The following is a 17,012-nucleotide window of genomic DNA, read 5'->3' as shown; positions in this document are numbered from 1 at the left end:
AATTATTGATCAAATTCAATATAATGACACTTCTGTTATGAAAAGAAGGCGGAGATAAGTCTTTGATAGCTGTTTGAGTCTTCCAAAGAGTAAGATGCTTTAGAAATCTATTCAATGAAACAGGCTCACCTGTAGCGTTGCTGGAGTCCCAGACCACAGGTTACATCACATGGTGACCAAGACGACCAGGCTGACCAATGACAGGTCGCCACACAAAGGGAGGTGTCACAGGTTACTTGTCCATCTATGCACACGCTAATAATGGCAAACATACACATTTCTATTACCTTTTTTCTTGTTAGATTAGATTTTTATTTTTGAACAATAAGTCATCAATCCAGTGATCAAAGTAATTGCTGAGAGGAACTTCAGTGTAATTCAAAATATAGCTTTCTATCAAACTGACTCAAAGACAGTTTTGTGACCTTAAAAATAACCCTGAAAGTAATTTAACATATCTCACGTTATGAGTGATTTATTTAGAGAGTAACATTTTAGTTAGTTAACATTTTTAAAATAAACATCAATTATGAAAACCAGGCTCGCTTTCAAAGCGGAAAGCAACAAATAAATCTGTCTTTGTCTCGCACCATGTGGTGCACTGGTCCTTGTCGACCGTCTGTCCTGGCTGCAGGGTCTGACCGTCCCAGAGACAGACGCATTGGCTGGAATTCACACATCGCCCATCCTGAAGGTACAGTCCATCAGGACAGCGACACCCTAGAGAAGACAGAATTTATGTCTTAATCAGCATTTCAGCTTCCATTGAATGAGCCTTGGTGAGCTATTATCGTTCTAGAAGCTTTGGAACAGGTTTGTGGCTTTTACTTTTTTTTTTGCTTTATTGTCTGAATAATTGAATAGAGCGTAGCCAACCAAATAAATCAGTCAGGCATTGGACCACAGATCATTTCATTTAGTCCTACTGGAAAGTACCAGTTAATTATTTAGTGCTGATAATTACTCAACTTAATGTATTTTGAAAAGCAAGAGACCTGACTGATTTTGGCAACACTAAACCAAAACAACCAAATCCATGTCTAAAATATGATTATTTATCTCGACAATTATCAATTTATCTTGAGTATATTTGAAACATATAAAAGAGGCTTTATGTCTCACATTATGTGCAATAATGGGTAATGGTACTTCAAATGCAATATATCTAGGGTTATGAAATCAAATCTAATTACTCTAAACTTTCCATTCAATGACATCATTCTACACACTTGGGTCCAAAAGGACACCACACCCCCTCCTGTGTGTCCTACCCAGTATACATGCTGCTGTGCAGTTGCTGCTCGCGCTGAGATGTGAGCAGGTAGGAGGACAGGGCTCTACCCTCCCAGCCTGGCAGTCTGCCTCAGTCACTAGCACCATGCTTTTGACACAGCCTGAACAAACAATCAAGGAGAAGAAGTAATTGGAATTAGATAAGACTTTAAAAACGTCCACAACAGAGTTTATGGTTTGACAGAGTATGAGCCACCTGTCTGTGTGCCGGTGTCTTTGGTGCAGGGCTGGCTGCTGCAGCTCTGGCTCTGCAGGGTCATGCCCTCACAGTCCCGCCCACCGTTCTTTGGAGGAGGAGCAGAGCAGGTTCTGTTCCTCTGCCTGACACCGCCTCCACACTGAGCGTCACACTCTGACCACTCTGTCCACTGTGACCAGTGACCGTCAACTACACGAGCACACAGGAGAGAATGAGATCGAGATTACCATTAAATTAGATACCGTGTACTTATGAAAGAGGCGAGCGGTTTGACATCAGGTTCAGAGAACAGACCTGGACATGCTCGAGGGAAACAGGCTCGACTATCAAACTGAGCTCCACCGCAGGCCCCTCCTGGCAGAGCTTCCCTCAGTATGTCCCTCTGCCTGAACAAGGAACCCAGACCACAGGACACACTGCACGCACTCCACGCCGTCCAGGGGGACATGATGCAGTCCACTAGAGGAGAGGAGCAATAAGTGGCAAAATAAATGCATTTTCCTGTTTTGTTCTAGCTGATTACCACTTCTGAGGTGGACTTCTCTCTTAATAATAATAATAATAATAATAATAATAATAATAATAATAATAATAATAATAATAATAATAATAATAATAATAATAATAAATTGTATTTAGAAAGTGCCTTTCAAAGCTAAAAGCAATCTCAAGGCGCTTACCACAGTCCTTCTCATCTGATCCATCCACACAGTCTTTCTGCAGGTCACATCTGCGGTCCAGGTGAACACACTCCCCACTGTTACAAGAGAATTGCTTGGGAGAGCAGGGGCTGGGCACCTGGGGGCCCTGTGAAGTAACCCCTGGTCTGGCTGTGGTGCCTGATAAGACATAGGAATACAATAACAACATTTTATCAAACTTACATTTTTTCAGGAATTACACACACACACACACATCTATTATTTATTTCCAAGAAAAGTCTTTCATTTCACATCATATTTTGCATGTGTGTGAAGTCCATCATGGAACTATATATTGTCAATTAGGTACCAATATCATCAATACCATGTTTTCTGCATTTTCTGTGTTTGTCAAATAGAAATATTTCTATTTCCATTCCTCTGTACTTCCACTAGTCTGCCCCCTGACAGGTTGTTGATGCATACCACAGCGTTCTTCATCGGACCCGTCCAAACAGTCCCGTCTCCCATCACACACCTGTGCCGATTCGACACAGCTAAAAGACCGACACGCAAACTGGCCCTCAACGCAAAGCACTCTGGGTAGGCCATCATCATGGGGGGTTGTAGCGATCCAAGGTGCTGTAAATAAAAATAAAAATAAAGGTTACAATATATGTCTTTTCAGCATAAGTGTTAATCCATGGGTCATGCCTGATTTTAGGATAACTGGCATAGTTGTTGTCTCTCTCACCTTTTGTGGTTTGCAACCCAGGTATTCCAGAAAGGCGGCTTGTGGTGAAATGCAGTCCAGGTTGACCTGTGGTGACCCCTGGGTAGATAGATGGTCTGAATTGATCAAAAGTGACTTGTAAACAACCACAACCAAAATAAAGCAGGGGGGGAAAACCTGTTAAAAAGACAATGAGTGAAAAGTAGATTTGATCGACAGCGGATTATACCTGTACTTGAGGTTGTCGTCTTCTGAAGTCCAGTTTGACCTGTGACCCTAGCCACACCAGGTTGGCCATCTTGGGGCATGGTGGTATGGAGGCCTGGGGCACCTGTTGTACTGTCACCATGGAAACCTGGTTCCCCTGTTGAGCTGCTCTGGTTTGGCAGCCCTGGAGAGCCTCTGGTTGGAGCAGTACCTGAATAAGAGGATGAGGAGAAACAGACATAAACAAAGAAAGACATGAATAAAGGAAAATGGAACACAAGGGAGTCAAGAAGGTGCTGTATATTTCTTTCTTTTGATTAAATTGTCAAATACACTAAATTGTTTTCAACCACTAGTAAATAGACTAACTATTTGTGATGTGGCATGACTCAAAAGAAGAGGAAGAATATACTTGACCAAATATCGCTCAGCTCTCACCACAGTTCATCTCGTCAGAGTGGTCCTTGCAGTCCGGTCGCCCATCACAAAGCACAGAGACAGAGACACACTCTTCACTGTCGTGGCATGCAAACAGGCCAGGCTTACAGCGCTGCACAGTCACTTTCCCACCACCAGAGGGAGATGTGGTCACACTACTCGGGGTCACCAAATCATCTACAAGAGCAGGAGGAGAGGTTGTTTTATATAAACACTGATGTGAAGTTGGCTGAACTACCCCGTATCCCAGTACGAGCTAGTATACAAGCGGAATTGAGAGTGATGAGTTATTATGTTTGTCATTTAGCTGTGCATTCAGTTCAATTCCTCGCCTCCTCTGCAGCCGAGGATCTCCACGCGCAGGTAAAAGGTGTGCCTGAACTCCACCGGGATGATTCGCAGGTAGCGAGCTCTGACCAACCGACTGAGCCAGCGGGTCACTGGAGTCCTGCCCACCATCCGCACCTCAAACACCTACACCACAACAAAGAGGACACTTTCACGTGAGCACATGAAAAGACTAGAATAATGTATCTTTTTCTCTACCATGTATGAACATCATATCATATTAATTACCATATAAATACCAAATTAATACAAATACCTTAGCAAGGCCGCCAGGCTTCCTATCCTCAGTGTAGTCTGTGAAGAGGCTGCTGTGCAGGGCGAAGGCTAGGCTGTATTTAGTCAGGTAACCCCACATGCGTTCACTACGCTGGGTCACCACCCCTGATACCCATGTGGGTTCCAGGAAGTCCACCTGAAAATATGGCTGGGGATCTGCAGGTAAGGGGCTCCACCCAGGCTCCATAACCTGACTGCACAGAGGATATGGCTTGTTATTTCTCTGTATGCTTTATACAGAAAGCATCCTTCCAAAACAGCAACAGAAATACTTTTAAAGGGCTTTTAAGTGCATGCAACAACAACAAAAAAAGAAGCATACAAAGATCAGATCACTCCACGTTGATGCACATGTTTTTTGTGATTTGTCTGTTTTAGATGTTGTATTGGTTTTTTATTTTATTTTATTCTTCCCAGTATTCATTATCTTTCTGTACAGGTTTTTACCTTGAGATGATAATTTATGTTAATGTGTGGTCTGATAAATGGAAGTATCTCTATAAAATAAAGTGTTCAAATATAAATATCAGATCACTCACACATTAGGGACAATGTTTAGTCGTCCAGCATCAGCAGGGTTGTTCTCACGATATGAGGATGAGGTCAGCTGACCATATCGAATACTCCCATCCTCCAGTCCAAGGGCAGAGGAGCAGATGCCTGTAGAATATGATGATTGTTTTTTTAAATACCATCCAACAGTTAAACAAAACACATTAAAGCATTTGGCCTGCGGTAATATTAAAAAATGTATTAATTAACAAAAGCTGCTATTCTCAAAACACAAAAAGTCTACAAAAAATAAATCCATCTAAACTGTATTTAACACTCACCACGATATCCTGGGCCACCATCCTGTAAATGCATTAGAAAATAAGTTAAATGTATATTTATATGTACATATGTTAACACCCTGTAATATTTGGGTCTAATTCTGTCTGCAAGCAGTTCTATTACTAGTTAAGTCGGGTGGGTTAAAAGGGCTGCAACAATAGATTATTATTATTATTATTGACAATTTTAGCTGTATTTATATAACAATTAAATAAAATGTATAATCTTGACTGGAAATTTTAAACAAATAAGGCCATTCACAATGATCACATGCTTTTTCAGCCTCCATATTCATCACTAATAAATTACATTGAAAATAAAGACCTATCGAAAGCTAAACATCAGTGACAGATATTATGTGTTTGGAGGAGCTGATGATTAATTGAAGTGTTCTCTTACTGTTGGAGGTACTGCAGGATGAGTGACAGCAGCCTTTGAAGGAGTCATGAGAGGAGTAGGGGTCGGTGTGTATGGTCTGTAAATGAGCACAAAACAATGAAGGGGAGAACATACTTAAAATTATTTTTGATAACTTTACAACACCACAAAAGAATGAAGGAAGATACGATAATTAACAACAACACGATTTACCAAATATCACAATTACTACAACTGTTATTAGGATTAATTATGCCTTTTACCTGTCTGACTGGGTAGTGATGTTCTCATGGGAATGGCAGCCAGTTTCATCCTCGCCTTTGGGACACTGGGGGATCCCATCACATCGCTGCCTTGCCTCGATGCAGCCCCCTGGTGGGGGGCAGGAGAACTGACCAGCAGGACAGCTGCGTGGACTAATGGCTGTAGGGGATGGCAGCGTACCTGCACGTAGGGAATGGTCAGAATAAGTAAGAATGATTTCTTTCTTTAAGATTATTTGTGGGGCTTTTCTGCCTTTAATTGATAGAGTAGCAGTAGAGAGAAAGGGGTAGAGAGAGAGGGGATGACTTGCAGCAAGGACTGTCTTAGTACATGGGCGACCAGTAGGAAAAATGTCTATATTAATTTTCGGTACGTGTGACTTATAAAGCCCATTTAAGAAAACTAAGCACCAAGATCAAATCTTAGACAAAAGATGGCTAAAGCTTAATAGCCAGATTGTTTCCTTTCCACCAATTTAAAACGGCATGGTTCTTATACAAAAAAATAAACCGAGGTGTGTTAGGGTTGGAAAGCTCACCACAGTACATCTCATCTGATCCATCCCCACAGTCATTGACTCCATCACAGACAACCCCCAATGGACCTGCTGGCACACAGCGACCGTTTTCACACTGGAACTCCTTCTCTCTGCAGCCACCTATTGGGGTGACTGGGGAGGGAGGAGTGGGGGTAGTCAACCAATGGTAACCTGGAGGACAGATGAGGAGAGTGTTACAGAATCACATGAATACACAAAATCAAGCAACACCAGCAAAGCAGCATTAAACTATATACTAACCATCTCCACAGCCCATGATCTCAAGTCGAAGGTAGATGCCAATCTGGAAGTCCTGTGGCAGCAGGCGGACAAACTGAGCCAACACCATCCTGTCCACTCGGGTCTCGGCCACCCCTCGATCATCATGGTTACCATTAAAAACCTGGAGGGTGAATGGAAATACATCAATTACGAGTTCTGAAAAAAAGCAGCCTTCAATGTGTCTGATGGACAGTACCATAGATTTGTTAGTTTTGATGTCTTACCTTGGCTCTGGGACGCGCATCAGTAACAAGCTCTTTGTAAGTATACCACTGTCTGCCATCCTGACTGAACTGGAGGTAGAAGCTGGACACGAATGTGCCAAACACACCACCACCCTGGGTTAGCACACCTACAGGAGCATGTTAGTTATTTTACTAATATACGGTACATATTCTCATATAGGAATTTGCATTTGGTAAACCAGCATTCATTTTGTACATGTTCTAAGGGACCTGCGTGAATGTTTACCGGTGATGTTGTATGGTTTCAGCAGGTCTATCTGTAAGTATGGGTTTTGTGTGTTGCTAGCGTGTCCCTCAGGGCGCCGCTGAGGTAGGTCCTTATACTCCTCCGGTTCTGGACTCCAGCCCTGCAGATCAATGCTTGGCAGATTACACGTTGTGTTCATGTTGCAGAAGAATAGTAGAGATGGAAAAAAATCCCATGTTAAAGACTTGCAAAGACGGAGTTGGTGATGTGAAGATCAAAATATTGTGCATCGATAATATACACCGTATCCATTAAATGTGGGTTTGATTACACTGAACAGTCTTTGGCAAGCACTTCCATATTAGCTGGTGCCAAGTTAGATATAGAGCTTTCAGTTCAGTTTTCCAGTTGTAATTATGACATCCATCCAATAGTTTTAGGTCAAATATTTCATTCTGGACTAAAGCTGTGTAGGGACCGAATTACCAACCAACCAACACTGCCATGATCCCTTGAGCCACGACGCCAGCATGGCTAGTTCAGGGGAAATAGTGTATAAGACAAATAAAAGTGTTTAGGATCAGAAAACAAAGTAGCATTGTGAACTCTACAATCAAGCATCCCTTAAGCAAGAACCTTAAGGCCCAGGAGCTCATGTTAGCTATTCAGTGGTCAGAGGCAGAAGGCTACTTACTGAGCTACCAGACAAGTGTGAAAAGAGCAAGGATGGTCAGTTTGTAAAGAAAAATATTAATTTAAACCTCTTCATGTGTGCTTTGCTGCAGTGACATGAATTGACCAATCACTCATCAAATTGACCTTTCCTTGTGGGAAAATATATTTTTCAAAAGGTCAGGTTACAGGCTACAGAACAACTTGCTCAAGGACATTCCACCAGGATGAACAATACAAAGTCTGGTCGTACTGTATAAATCTATCGACTTGGTGTACCTGGAGGTCGCTATGGGGGTTCCACCGATGGAGGCGACCTGCCTCAGGGGGGTGACCAGTCTGCTGTGATGAGGCTCTGAAACTGGAGGCTGGGAGAGTCTGAACACCCAGAGGAGACCAACACACATCTGAACAGAAGTGGACCGGATGGGAGAGAAAAATTACGAGTGGAAATAGATAATTCCTTATATAATAATCATATTTGCTAAAAAGGTTTAAATGCTTTACCTCTACCTGTGAAAGTGCATGACCAACTGATCATTTGAAAAATACACTTACCTCCAGGAGGAAGTGGATATGTTGGAACCAGAGGTGTAGTGCCATCTGCTGGCTTGGAGGTCACAGCGACAGGGCTAATTGTCACAAGAACGGTGTCATTTGCTCCTACAGAGTTGTTGTAGAACAGAAAGGTTAATGTCGGAAAACACTTACTTCATTATCGCAATATTTGTAACAATGAACAATTTTAGTTATCCTCTTTTTTATCTCATTTTCTTCATCTTCAAAAAAACCGAAACTAATCTACTACAGGTATACAGGACTGTCTCAGAAAATTAGAATATTGTGATAAAGTTCTTTATTTTCTGTAATGCAATTAAAAAAACAAAAATGTCATGCATTCTGGATTCATTACAAATCAACTGAAATATTGCCTTTTATTATTTTAATATTGCTGATTATGGCTTACAGCTTAAGAAAACTCAAATATCCTATCTCTAAATATTAGAATATCATGAAAAAGTATACTAGTAGGGTGTTCAACGAATCACTTGAATCGTCTAATTAACTCGAAACACCTGCAAGGGTTTCCTGAGCCTTGAAAAACACTCAGCTTGGTTCAGTAACTAATCACAAGTATGGGGAAGACTGCTGATCTGACTGCTGTCCAGAGGACCATCATTGACACCCTCCATCAGGAGGGTAAGACACAAAAAGAAATTTCTCAAAGAGCAAGCTGTGCACAGAGTGCAGTTTCAAAGCACATCCACAAAAAGTCTGTTGGAAGGGGGAAATGTGGCAGAACGCTGCACAACCAAGAGAGATGACCGCAGCCTTAACAGCATTGTGAAGAAGAGTCGCTTCCAGAATTTGGGGGAGCTTCAAAGACAGTGAACTGAAGCTGGAGTCCAGGTATCAAAAGCCACTGTTCACAGACGTGTCCGGGAAATGGGCTACAATAGCCGTATTCCCATGGTCGAAGCCACTTCTGAACTCAAGACAACGGAAGAAGCGTCTGACTTGGGCTATGGAAAAGAAGCACTGGACAGTTGCAGAGTGGTCCAAAGTCCTCTTTTCAGACGAAAGCAAGTTTTGTATTTCATTTGGAAGTCAAGGCGCCAGAGTCTGGAGAAAGGCTGGAGAGGAGCAAAATCCAAGTTGCTTGAAATTCAGTGTGAAGTTCCCACAGTCAGTGATGGTTTGGGGAGCCATGTCAGCTGCTGGTGTTGGTCCACTGTGTTTCATCAAGCCCAGAGTAAATGCAGCTGTGTACCAAGAGATTTTAGAGCACTACATGCTTCCGTCTGCTGAAAAGCTCTATGGAGATGAGGAATTCATTTTCCAGCATGATCTGGCACCTGCCCACAGTGCCAAAACCACCAGTAACTGGTGTACTGACCATGGCATTACTGTCCTCGATTGGCCTGCCAATTCCCCTGACCTGAACCCCATAGAGAATATGTGGGGTATTGTGAAGAAGAAGCTGAAAGACACCAGACCCAACAATGCTAATGAGCTAAAGGCCGCTATTGAAGCATCCTGGGCATCCATAACACCTCAGCAATGCCACAGGCTGATTGCCTCCATGCCACGCCGCATTGATGCAGTAATCCGTGCAAAAGGATTCCCAACCAAGTACTGAGTGCATTAATGGACATTTTCAAATGTTTGATTTTGTTTTGCTGTTATAAATCTTTTTTTTTACTTGGTCTGAGGAACTATTCTAATTTTTTGAGATAGGATTTTTGAGTTTTCTTAAGCTGTAAGCCATAATCAGCAATATTAAAATAATAAAAGGCTTGCAATATTTCAGTTGATTTGTAATGAATCCAGAATGCATGACATTTTTGTTTTTTTAATTGCATTACAGAAAATAAAGAACTTTATCACAATATTCTAATTTTCTGAGACAGTCCTGTATATATATATATTCTGGCACAAAACCCATCACTCCTTTTTTTTTACTCTTAAGGTATTTGATCAACTGTTGGGTCTCTTGACAGTTATCATTCTTTTGTTTTGAGTTTTCTTTATCAGGTAAATGAAATGGTCTTCTGAACATGTGAGATATGTCTGAAGTCACAAGAAAAAGGGAGCACTAAGAACTGGTGAACTTTTCTAAATACAAGCAACTTATATGGTTACAAGGAAAATGAAACACTTCCTCCAAGGGGGGACAAACATAAACAAAACATAATATTTCCTATAATTTATTAGGATCAACGTCATCCCTGACATTAGTGATCACTCAGTGACCTCATTAGTAACCATAGAGTGCAGTTAGTTGTGTATAATTGGTGAATGCAGATCATTTTATTCATCATTAAACAGGAAGACATGTATTCAGCATAGATAGCAGAACAACAGCTCTGATTTTACCTTTGCAATAGCAACACCTGTCTCCCTCTCCAGGCACCAGACTTTGGCCCTGCACAAACAAATGGACACTTAACATTTGACTCGGTCACACGTGTGGTGGAGTTGGTATGGAACACAACTATGTGGAGCAAAAGCAAAGGAAGCAGAGCCGTGGATCGGACTGATTACATAAGATAAGATTGAAACACAAACAAGTCACATACTTAAATAAATGTGCTAATGTACCTGCATCATATTTCCATAACACATGGGCACGTACTCAAACAACATATAAGTGTTGTCACTTAAATGCATAAACACACAGAATGATACACTTACCTGAGGACAACCACTGATGGCGTAAGGACAGTAGGGGGAACACTGCACTGTAAGGTTGGGCAGACAGTGACATAACTGGCAGTGGTCTGACCTCCATCTGTCTCCCACAGCATGGGACTGACCCTGGTACTCACACTCATCACAGGGGTCTGTCTGGCACCTACACACACACACACACACACACACACACACACACACACACACACACACACACACACACACACACACACACACACACACGAAGAAAAGCCACTTCTATAAAAGAACCTCACATAGGTGTTGTTAAACATCTTAAGTAACTTTAGTACATTTTGTCTTTGAGGGAACATGAAAATGTACAGTAAAGATGTTCAGTAATTATCATGTGCACCAAATGTATAGGATCTCATGTGGAGAGTATGAGGTCGTGAGTACATTTTGATTTAAACTGCTCATTTAATTTTAAGATGTAATGTACGAGAGGAACATTTTTGCTGGATGATGGCTCAAGTCCAGAAGGTTAAAAGGGCCGGTCAGTAGAATGACTGTACTCAGTAAATTAAGATGACAATTCCACTGTCAAGAAGGACACATTTTGAATAATCATATAGAGGCCATGAATACAGTATCTATGAGTGTAGGTAGTGTAGTGAAGAGTAGAAACAGTAAAAGTAGTTAGCAGTCCCATGAGGAGAGGGCAACGTACCGGCGGGCTTTCCTGTAGATTCCTCTACACGTTCTCCCGTCTCCATGCTTCATGGGGTTGTTTGGGCTGCGGAACGACCACTGGACACTCTGGACACCACAGGGCCCCAAACACTGTCCCCACTCGGACCACGATGACCAGCCACAGTGCACTGCAGGATTACAAAGCTGACTGTGTAGGATTGCTCAGACTTTGAAGCAGGAACAATACCCAGCATGTGGGTAAAAGACAACTGTGGATTTGATGTTGAGCTTGAAATGTAACAACAAATTCTGTGTATTTGACAGACTCACCAGCACAGTCTGGGTTAGACTGGCATCTCTGAGGCCTTCCTCTCTCGCAAACACAAATTTCACAGTCAGCCTTCATCTGCTGGCCTGGCCAGTAGCGCACACCTGCCACTTCACAAACACAATCCTCAGGTAACACGCACTGTTGCATATGGCTCATCACCTGGCCGTCTGGACACCAACAACCTGGAGTTAGAGACAAGTTGACTGTGAGAAAAAAAGAAAAATGTAATATGACAAGAAGCAACCATTTATTTAAGAGCATAATATATTCCAGGTTCCATCTGACCGACCAGAGGAGCAGGGTGCTATTGGATCACAGGTTGTCCCAGTGCTGATGTGGGCACAGGAAGCTGGGCAGGGAACGCAGCTGTGTCTCACCAGCCCAGCGGGACAGCTGGTGTTGGCACATCCATCATCGGGACAAGGCTCTGGAGTGGGACAGGAAAGAAAAGGAGCGAGGAGAGTTTGTTTAAAAATATCCACTTTCTCTGCTTTCCACTTTTTTGATCTGACTTTTTTGTGTGATAAGCATGGATCTTTTTAATGTTTGCGTTTTGAAAAACCACTATCAAATAACACCATATCCATTCAATGTGGGTTTTCATTACACTGAACAACAGTCTTTTGCATCCATAGTGTTTTGGTTTTCAAGCACTTCCTTATTAGTAGGTGCCAAGTTGGACATAAAGCTTTCAGTTCAGTTTTCAAGTTAGAATTAAGACTTGGAACTTGACCCGATACTGAATACTTTCTTTATTTAGTAAATGATACACAGATTGATTTGGTTGAAAATCATCTGTTCTTATTAAAATGCTTCAGGAAGTTTTTTTATGGTGCTCACAGCAATAACAAAATAAAAATACAATCTAAAAAGTATCTTTTCAGTTATTGCAAACTCAGTTTTCATTTGAACTAGTTTCTAACAACAAAATAGTCCTTGTGAAAACAGTTTTCTTGGGAAGTAATCCAGTCCTTTAAAGTCCTGTCCTCCTCAATTATTGTACAAGACTGATACATATTTTTCTATTATGACTAGTGTTTTATGCCAATAACACCTTCAGCATCATATATTTCACTTCAACCTTAGTTTACAAACAGCTCTTACTGATTTCCATGGGTAGGTTGGATGGTCCAGGGAGCTGGAAACAGTCTCGGCCTCTGTAGCGAGGTGAGATGCAGCCTCTGTGTCTGACTTGCACTCCACCACAACCGCTGGAACAGTTCGACCAGCTCACCCACGGCAGCCACTGCCCATCCACTGGAGTGGGGAGTAAAAGATAGTTTACTCTTTAAACTATGCATCAAGACTGTTTATTCTCAAACATATACATTTTTTATGTCCTCCTCCTTACCAGGGCAGGTGGTATTGAAGCATTGCTGCCTCTCGAAATCCTGTCCCCGACAGTGGCGCAGTGGATCTCCTGGTGGGCAGGTTCTCTGCCGGCTCATGGAGCCTGTACCACAGGAGGTGCTGCAGGGGCTCCATGGACCCCAAGAGCTCCAGCTTCTACAGCTCTGCTCATCAGTGGGGCTTCCAAGTGGTGCCAGTGAGGCGTCTAGACAGTCCACCACACCATTACACACCTAGGCAATGGGCCAGGGTTGGGTAACAGCAATGTCAGTGAGAAGTAAAGCACATTTCTGCTGCTTTCATTACTTTTTATTGTTAGAATATGTCAAACGTTTTTAACCAGACATTTTTCTTATTTTGTTTATGTTTTATATGTTGCATGCTGTTAACCAGACCATATCAGATTCATGTAAGGTAATAAAATAAAACAAAAAGAACAGCAATAATTTCAATATATAATAATTTTACAAACTTTCTGACAATTTAAAATGATTTCTAGACCTTCATGGCCTGTTAGGAAATCCTGATCAAATCATCAGATTTACAAAAAGGAAAGATGGCGCAATTATGCAAAGCAACAACTGAAACATTCTCTTACTTTATCAGTATAAAAGAGAATTCTATCCTTTTTCAATCACCCACTACCAACTAATTACAAAATGTTTGGCTTGCTGCTGGTGGATATCATGTCCATCTTAGACGTACCATGTTGAAGGGGACACAGGATCCATCCATACAGGTAAATTCAGGGCAGGTGAGAGTGGTGTTCTCACTGCCAGGGGGCACTGGTGAGACAGTTTTATCTGGACAGAGCAAGATTTCAATAATGTTATTAAAAACATACCAGACATTAAGACTGTGACTATGGGAGACTGGGATGCCCACTGCCTTCAAGTTTCCTTCCGTTTTTCCTTCCATTCTTTATACACAACAATGAACATTGTGTCAGGTCCTCTGCAGTCCCTGGCACCATCTCTTCACTGCATATATCCTCGCTTCCATTCTCACCTCTCTCTTCTACTTATCATGAGAACTCACCACACACCAACTCATCGTCGCCACGTGGACAGTCTGGAACGCCGTTGCACACTTGGGACATGTTCACACAGGTTCGGTTGTCACATAGGAAGCTGCCTGGACAGGGAGGTATCCGAGTAGAGCCTAGTAGGCGGACATAATTATTGTCAGTGTCCATTAACACGTCTTTAGTCAAAGACTATGTTTGTGGCCTTCACAGTAACTTACCACAGTTATCAATACTCTCGTCTGAGGCATCCCTGCAGTGTGGGGTCCCGTCACAGAGCCGCTGGTAGTCCACACACTGGTCCCCACTGAGACAAGACACCTGGCCAAGGCCACAGAGGGTGGTACACTGCTGCTCATCACTACCATCCATACAGTCTGTTTCCCCATCACAACGCCAGGCCTGAGGCACACACTGCCCACCATTGGCACAGCTGAACTCATAGGACCTACAAGCTGGAGAAACAGGTGTATAAGAGAAACACCGAATACTGAAAAGAATATCCTCCTAAATTTCTAAATCATAAGTCATTACCTGAAGTGGACATAGTCGGGGTGACGGGTGAAGGTGACGGTGTTATGATAACAGTGTAGCAGTTGGTTCTGTTCTCATCATCTCCACCTGGACAGTCTGCTGTTCCATCACACAACTTGGTGGTGGGAACACATGTACCGTCACGACAGGCAAACTGGTCAGGAGCACAGGTCACTACCACACACAAAAAGGATGACATTTGACCACTGATTCATACAATGCAAAGATGACTTGGGGCACATTTATATTTAACTTAAAGCTGAGACAATGTATTATAATTTGTACCTTTACTTGGACAGACAGCTTCGTCTGTTCCAGAGGGACAGTCTCTGTGTCCGTCACACACTCTGTCTGCAGGAACACACTGGTCCCCAGGGCACTGAAACTTCCCTGGTGCACACACACACCTAAAACCAGCCAAAACATTTAGATTATGATGACATCATGCATTGTAATCCATCATTCATTGGATGAAACAAAACAAAAAGGAAGTTCAATCTGTATATTGTGAACCAACATTGCCTGAAGAGTATTTGCAAATAATTCTCACAATTTGATGTAACTTTCTTAAAATATTTTTGAGGGTCTGTGCTATTGGTGCCATTTAGATAATGTCAACTAAAATCTGAATGCAGGACAATCATATTTATAAATGCCAGTCCATTTAACCATTGACAATCCCAAATAGCACAGTTCAGCACAACTGAAAACACACCCCTTCTCATCACTGAGGTCCCCACAGTCATCATGTCCGTCACAGCGGTGGAGGTAGAGAATGCAACGTCCTCCTAGCACACAGGAATTCCCCCTCAACGCACACCACACCACAGTCTGGAACAACAGAAGTACAGTTCACAGTACAGAAAAGTAATCATTCAAGTATGTGCACATGTAAAAACACAGAAAACAAGACACAATATACTACATTGTTAAAAGAATGCTGTGATTAATGATCAGTCTGCCTGTGAATAACAGTGTTTTGCTCAATAGAGTTTTTGATATGGCACCTTTCTTGATAAAGTAATGTTTGATAAAGTATTTTGTTTGTTAAAAGAGTTGACTTTGTAGATGCTGTGTATTGCTGGATTGAGAGATATATTACCTTGCTCATCAGATCCATCAGCGAAACCACAGTCCAGCCGTCCATCACACACACGGCTGGCTGGCAGGCACTTTCCATTGGCACACTGAAACTCCCCCGGTGGGCACAGGGGCATGGGGGTGGCAGGTCCACAGAACTCCTCATCTGATTGATCAGCACAGTCTGGCCGGCCATCACAACGCAGAGCCAGGTTCAAACAGAGTCCACTGCAGAGGTTTGAGTCAATTCACTTTATTCTACTACAGGACTTTCATTGTGGTGCAAAAAACATTTGGCATTTTAGCTTGTCAACATAAAAACAGTGTTTAACATTTAGCATCGTATTGAATTCAATCAGTGGTGCGGGGGAGACGTATATTTGTAGTCTGACCAAATAGTTAGCATCGCACTGGTTCCCTCGACAAAAGGCCAATGGGATATATTTTTTATTGGATTTGGATTATTGCAGAAAATAATCTCTGTGGCAAACAAATGAACAGCATTTTTTTAATTATTTTTTTAAGCATAAATGCAAATCGCCAGCAGTAAAAAGCTAACGTTAAGCTATAAGTGAACTACACCACTACTAAGCAAAAGGCGGACTCGTCTTGGCGTGCTGATGTCTTATTTAGCAACCTGCTAGCAACCATAATAATAATAACAATTCGAGCATAATTACAGCACGAGACATGCCGAACATGCACGAGCTGAAAGGACGACTGCGTTTGGATAAAGTTAACGCTCTTCGGCGGAGTTTGGCCCAACAAGCAGCTCTCTGCAGAGCATAACATACACACTATGGACAGATAGACAGGTAGACCACCACACCAAGAACAGACTATTCCACCACTGCTGTGCAATTATCACTGCCATGTGCAATATTCACTTTATTTTTACATTATATTATTTTTTATTCTATTTAATTATTGTTTACTGCCTTTTTACTTCATATGTTCTTTTGCTGTGACAAGATACATTTCCCCGTTGTGGGACTAATAAAGGATTTCTGATTTCTAATAAAACAGAAAGATACATGGATAAAAAAGTTGCTTTTTTGCATTTAGCATAAAAGAAAGGTGAGAATGAATGGGCTGCTTCTTAAAAAGAATTGCAGAGGTTATGAGTTCAATAATTAGTACGGCCCTCGAAGGATCTTTAAAAAAGAAATGGCCCTTGATAGGAAAAAGGTTCCCCACCCCTGCTCTATATCATAACAGCTAATCATTTAGTGGGGTTAAAAATGCTCAGTCATGGTTGAATTATCGTAGCTCATCTTAATCCCTTAGTTATAACTCTTCCTAATCTCCACACAAT

General features: G+C 42.0%; 1 protein-coding gene across 1 annotated transcript in view; it reads right to left on the bottom strand.

Moving 5' to 3' along the window:
• The window catches only part of sspo (SCO-spondin), an 82,744-nt gene that overhangs the window by 49,306 nt on the left and 16,426 nt on the right, over positions 1 to 17,012 (bottom strand). Inside the window, 37 exon segments of the mRNA XM_029458218.1 lie at positions 130 to 255; positions 591 to 720; positions 1,272 to 1,394; positions 1,490 to 1,681; positions 1,787 to 1,951; positions 2,173 to 2,331; positions 2,620 to 2,775; positions 2,888 to 2,965; positions 3,096 to 3,284; positions 3,512 to 3,688; positions 3,844 to 3,985; positions 4,116 to 4,329; positions 4,675 to 4,795; positions 4,969 to 4,990; positions 5,369 to 5,444; positions 5,611 to 5,791; positions 6,150 to 6,281; positions 6,411 to 6,552; positions 6,656 to 6,783; positions 6,903 to 7,023; positions 7,815 to 7,942; positions 8,094 to 8,198; positions 10,413 to 10,461; positions 10,731 to 10,890; positions 11,416 to 11,566; positions 11,709 to 11,891; positions 11,999 to 12,136; positions 12,814 to 12,966; positions 13,061 to 13,292; positions 13,765 to 13,862; positions 14,098 to 14,220; positions 14,305 to 14,538; positions 14,618 to 14,791; positions 14,903 to 15,024; positions 15,333 to 15,406; positions 15,408 to 15,448; positions 15,720 to 15,925. Of these exon segments, the coding sequence (XP_029314078.1) occupies positions 130 to 255; positions 591 to 720; positions 1,272 to 1,394; positions 1,490 to 1,681; positions 1,787 to 1,951; positions 2,173 to 2,331; positions 2,620 to 2,775; positions 2,888 to 2,965; positions 3,096 to 3,284; positions 3,512 to 3,688; positions 3,844 to 3,985; positions 4,116 to 4,329; positions 4,675 to 4,795; positions 4,969 to 4,990; positions 5,369 to 5,444; positions 5,611 to 5,791; positions 6,150 to 6,281; positions 6,411 to 6,552; positions 6,656 to 6,783; positions 6,903 to 7,023; positions 7,815 to 7,942; positions 8,094 to 8,198; positions 10,413 to 10,461; positions 10,731 to 10,890; positions 11,416 to 11,566; positions 11,709 to 11,891; positions 11,999 to 12,136; positions 12,814 to 12,966; positions 13,061 to 13,292; positions 13,765 to 13,862; positions 14,098 to 14,220; positions 14,305 to 14,538; positions 14,618 to 14,791; positions 14,903 to 15,024; positions 15,333 to 15,406; positions 15,408 to 15,448; positions 15,720 to 15,925 (5,145 nt within the window).

This window comes from Cottoperca gobio, chromosome 20 (genome assembly GCF_900634415.1).
Source record: "Cottoperca gobio chromosome 20, fCotGob3.1, whole genome shotgun sequence".
NCBI classification, from domain to species: domain Eukaryota; kingdom Metazoa; phylum Chordata; class Actinopteri; order Perciformes; family Bovichtidae; genus Cottoperca; species Cottoperca gobio.
The sequence above is the reverse complement of the archived record's forward strand: the minus strand, read 5'-3'. Positions and strand labels throughout refer to the sequence as shown.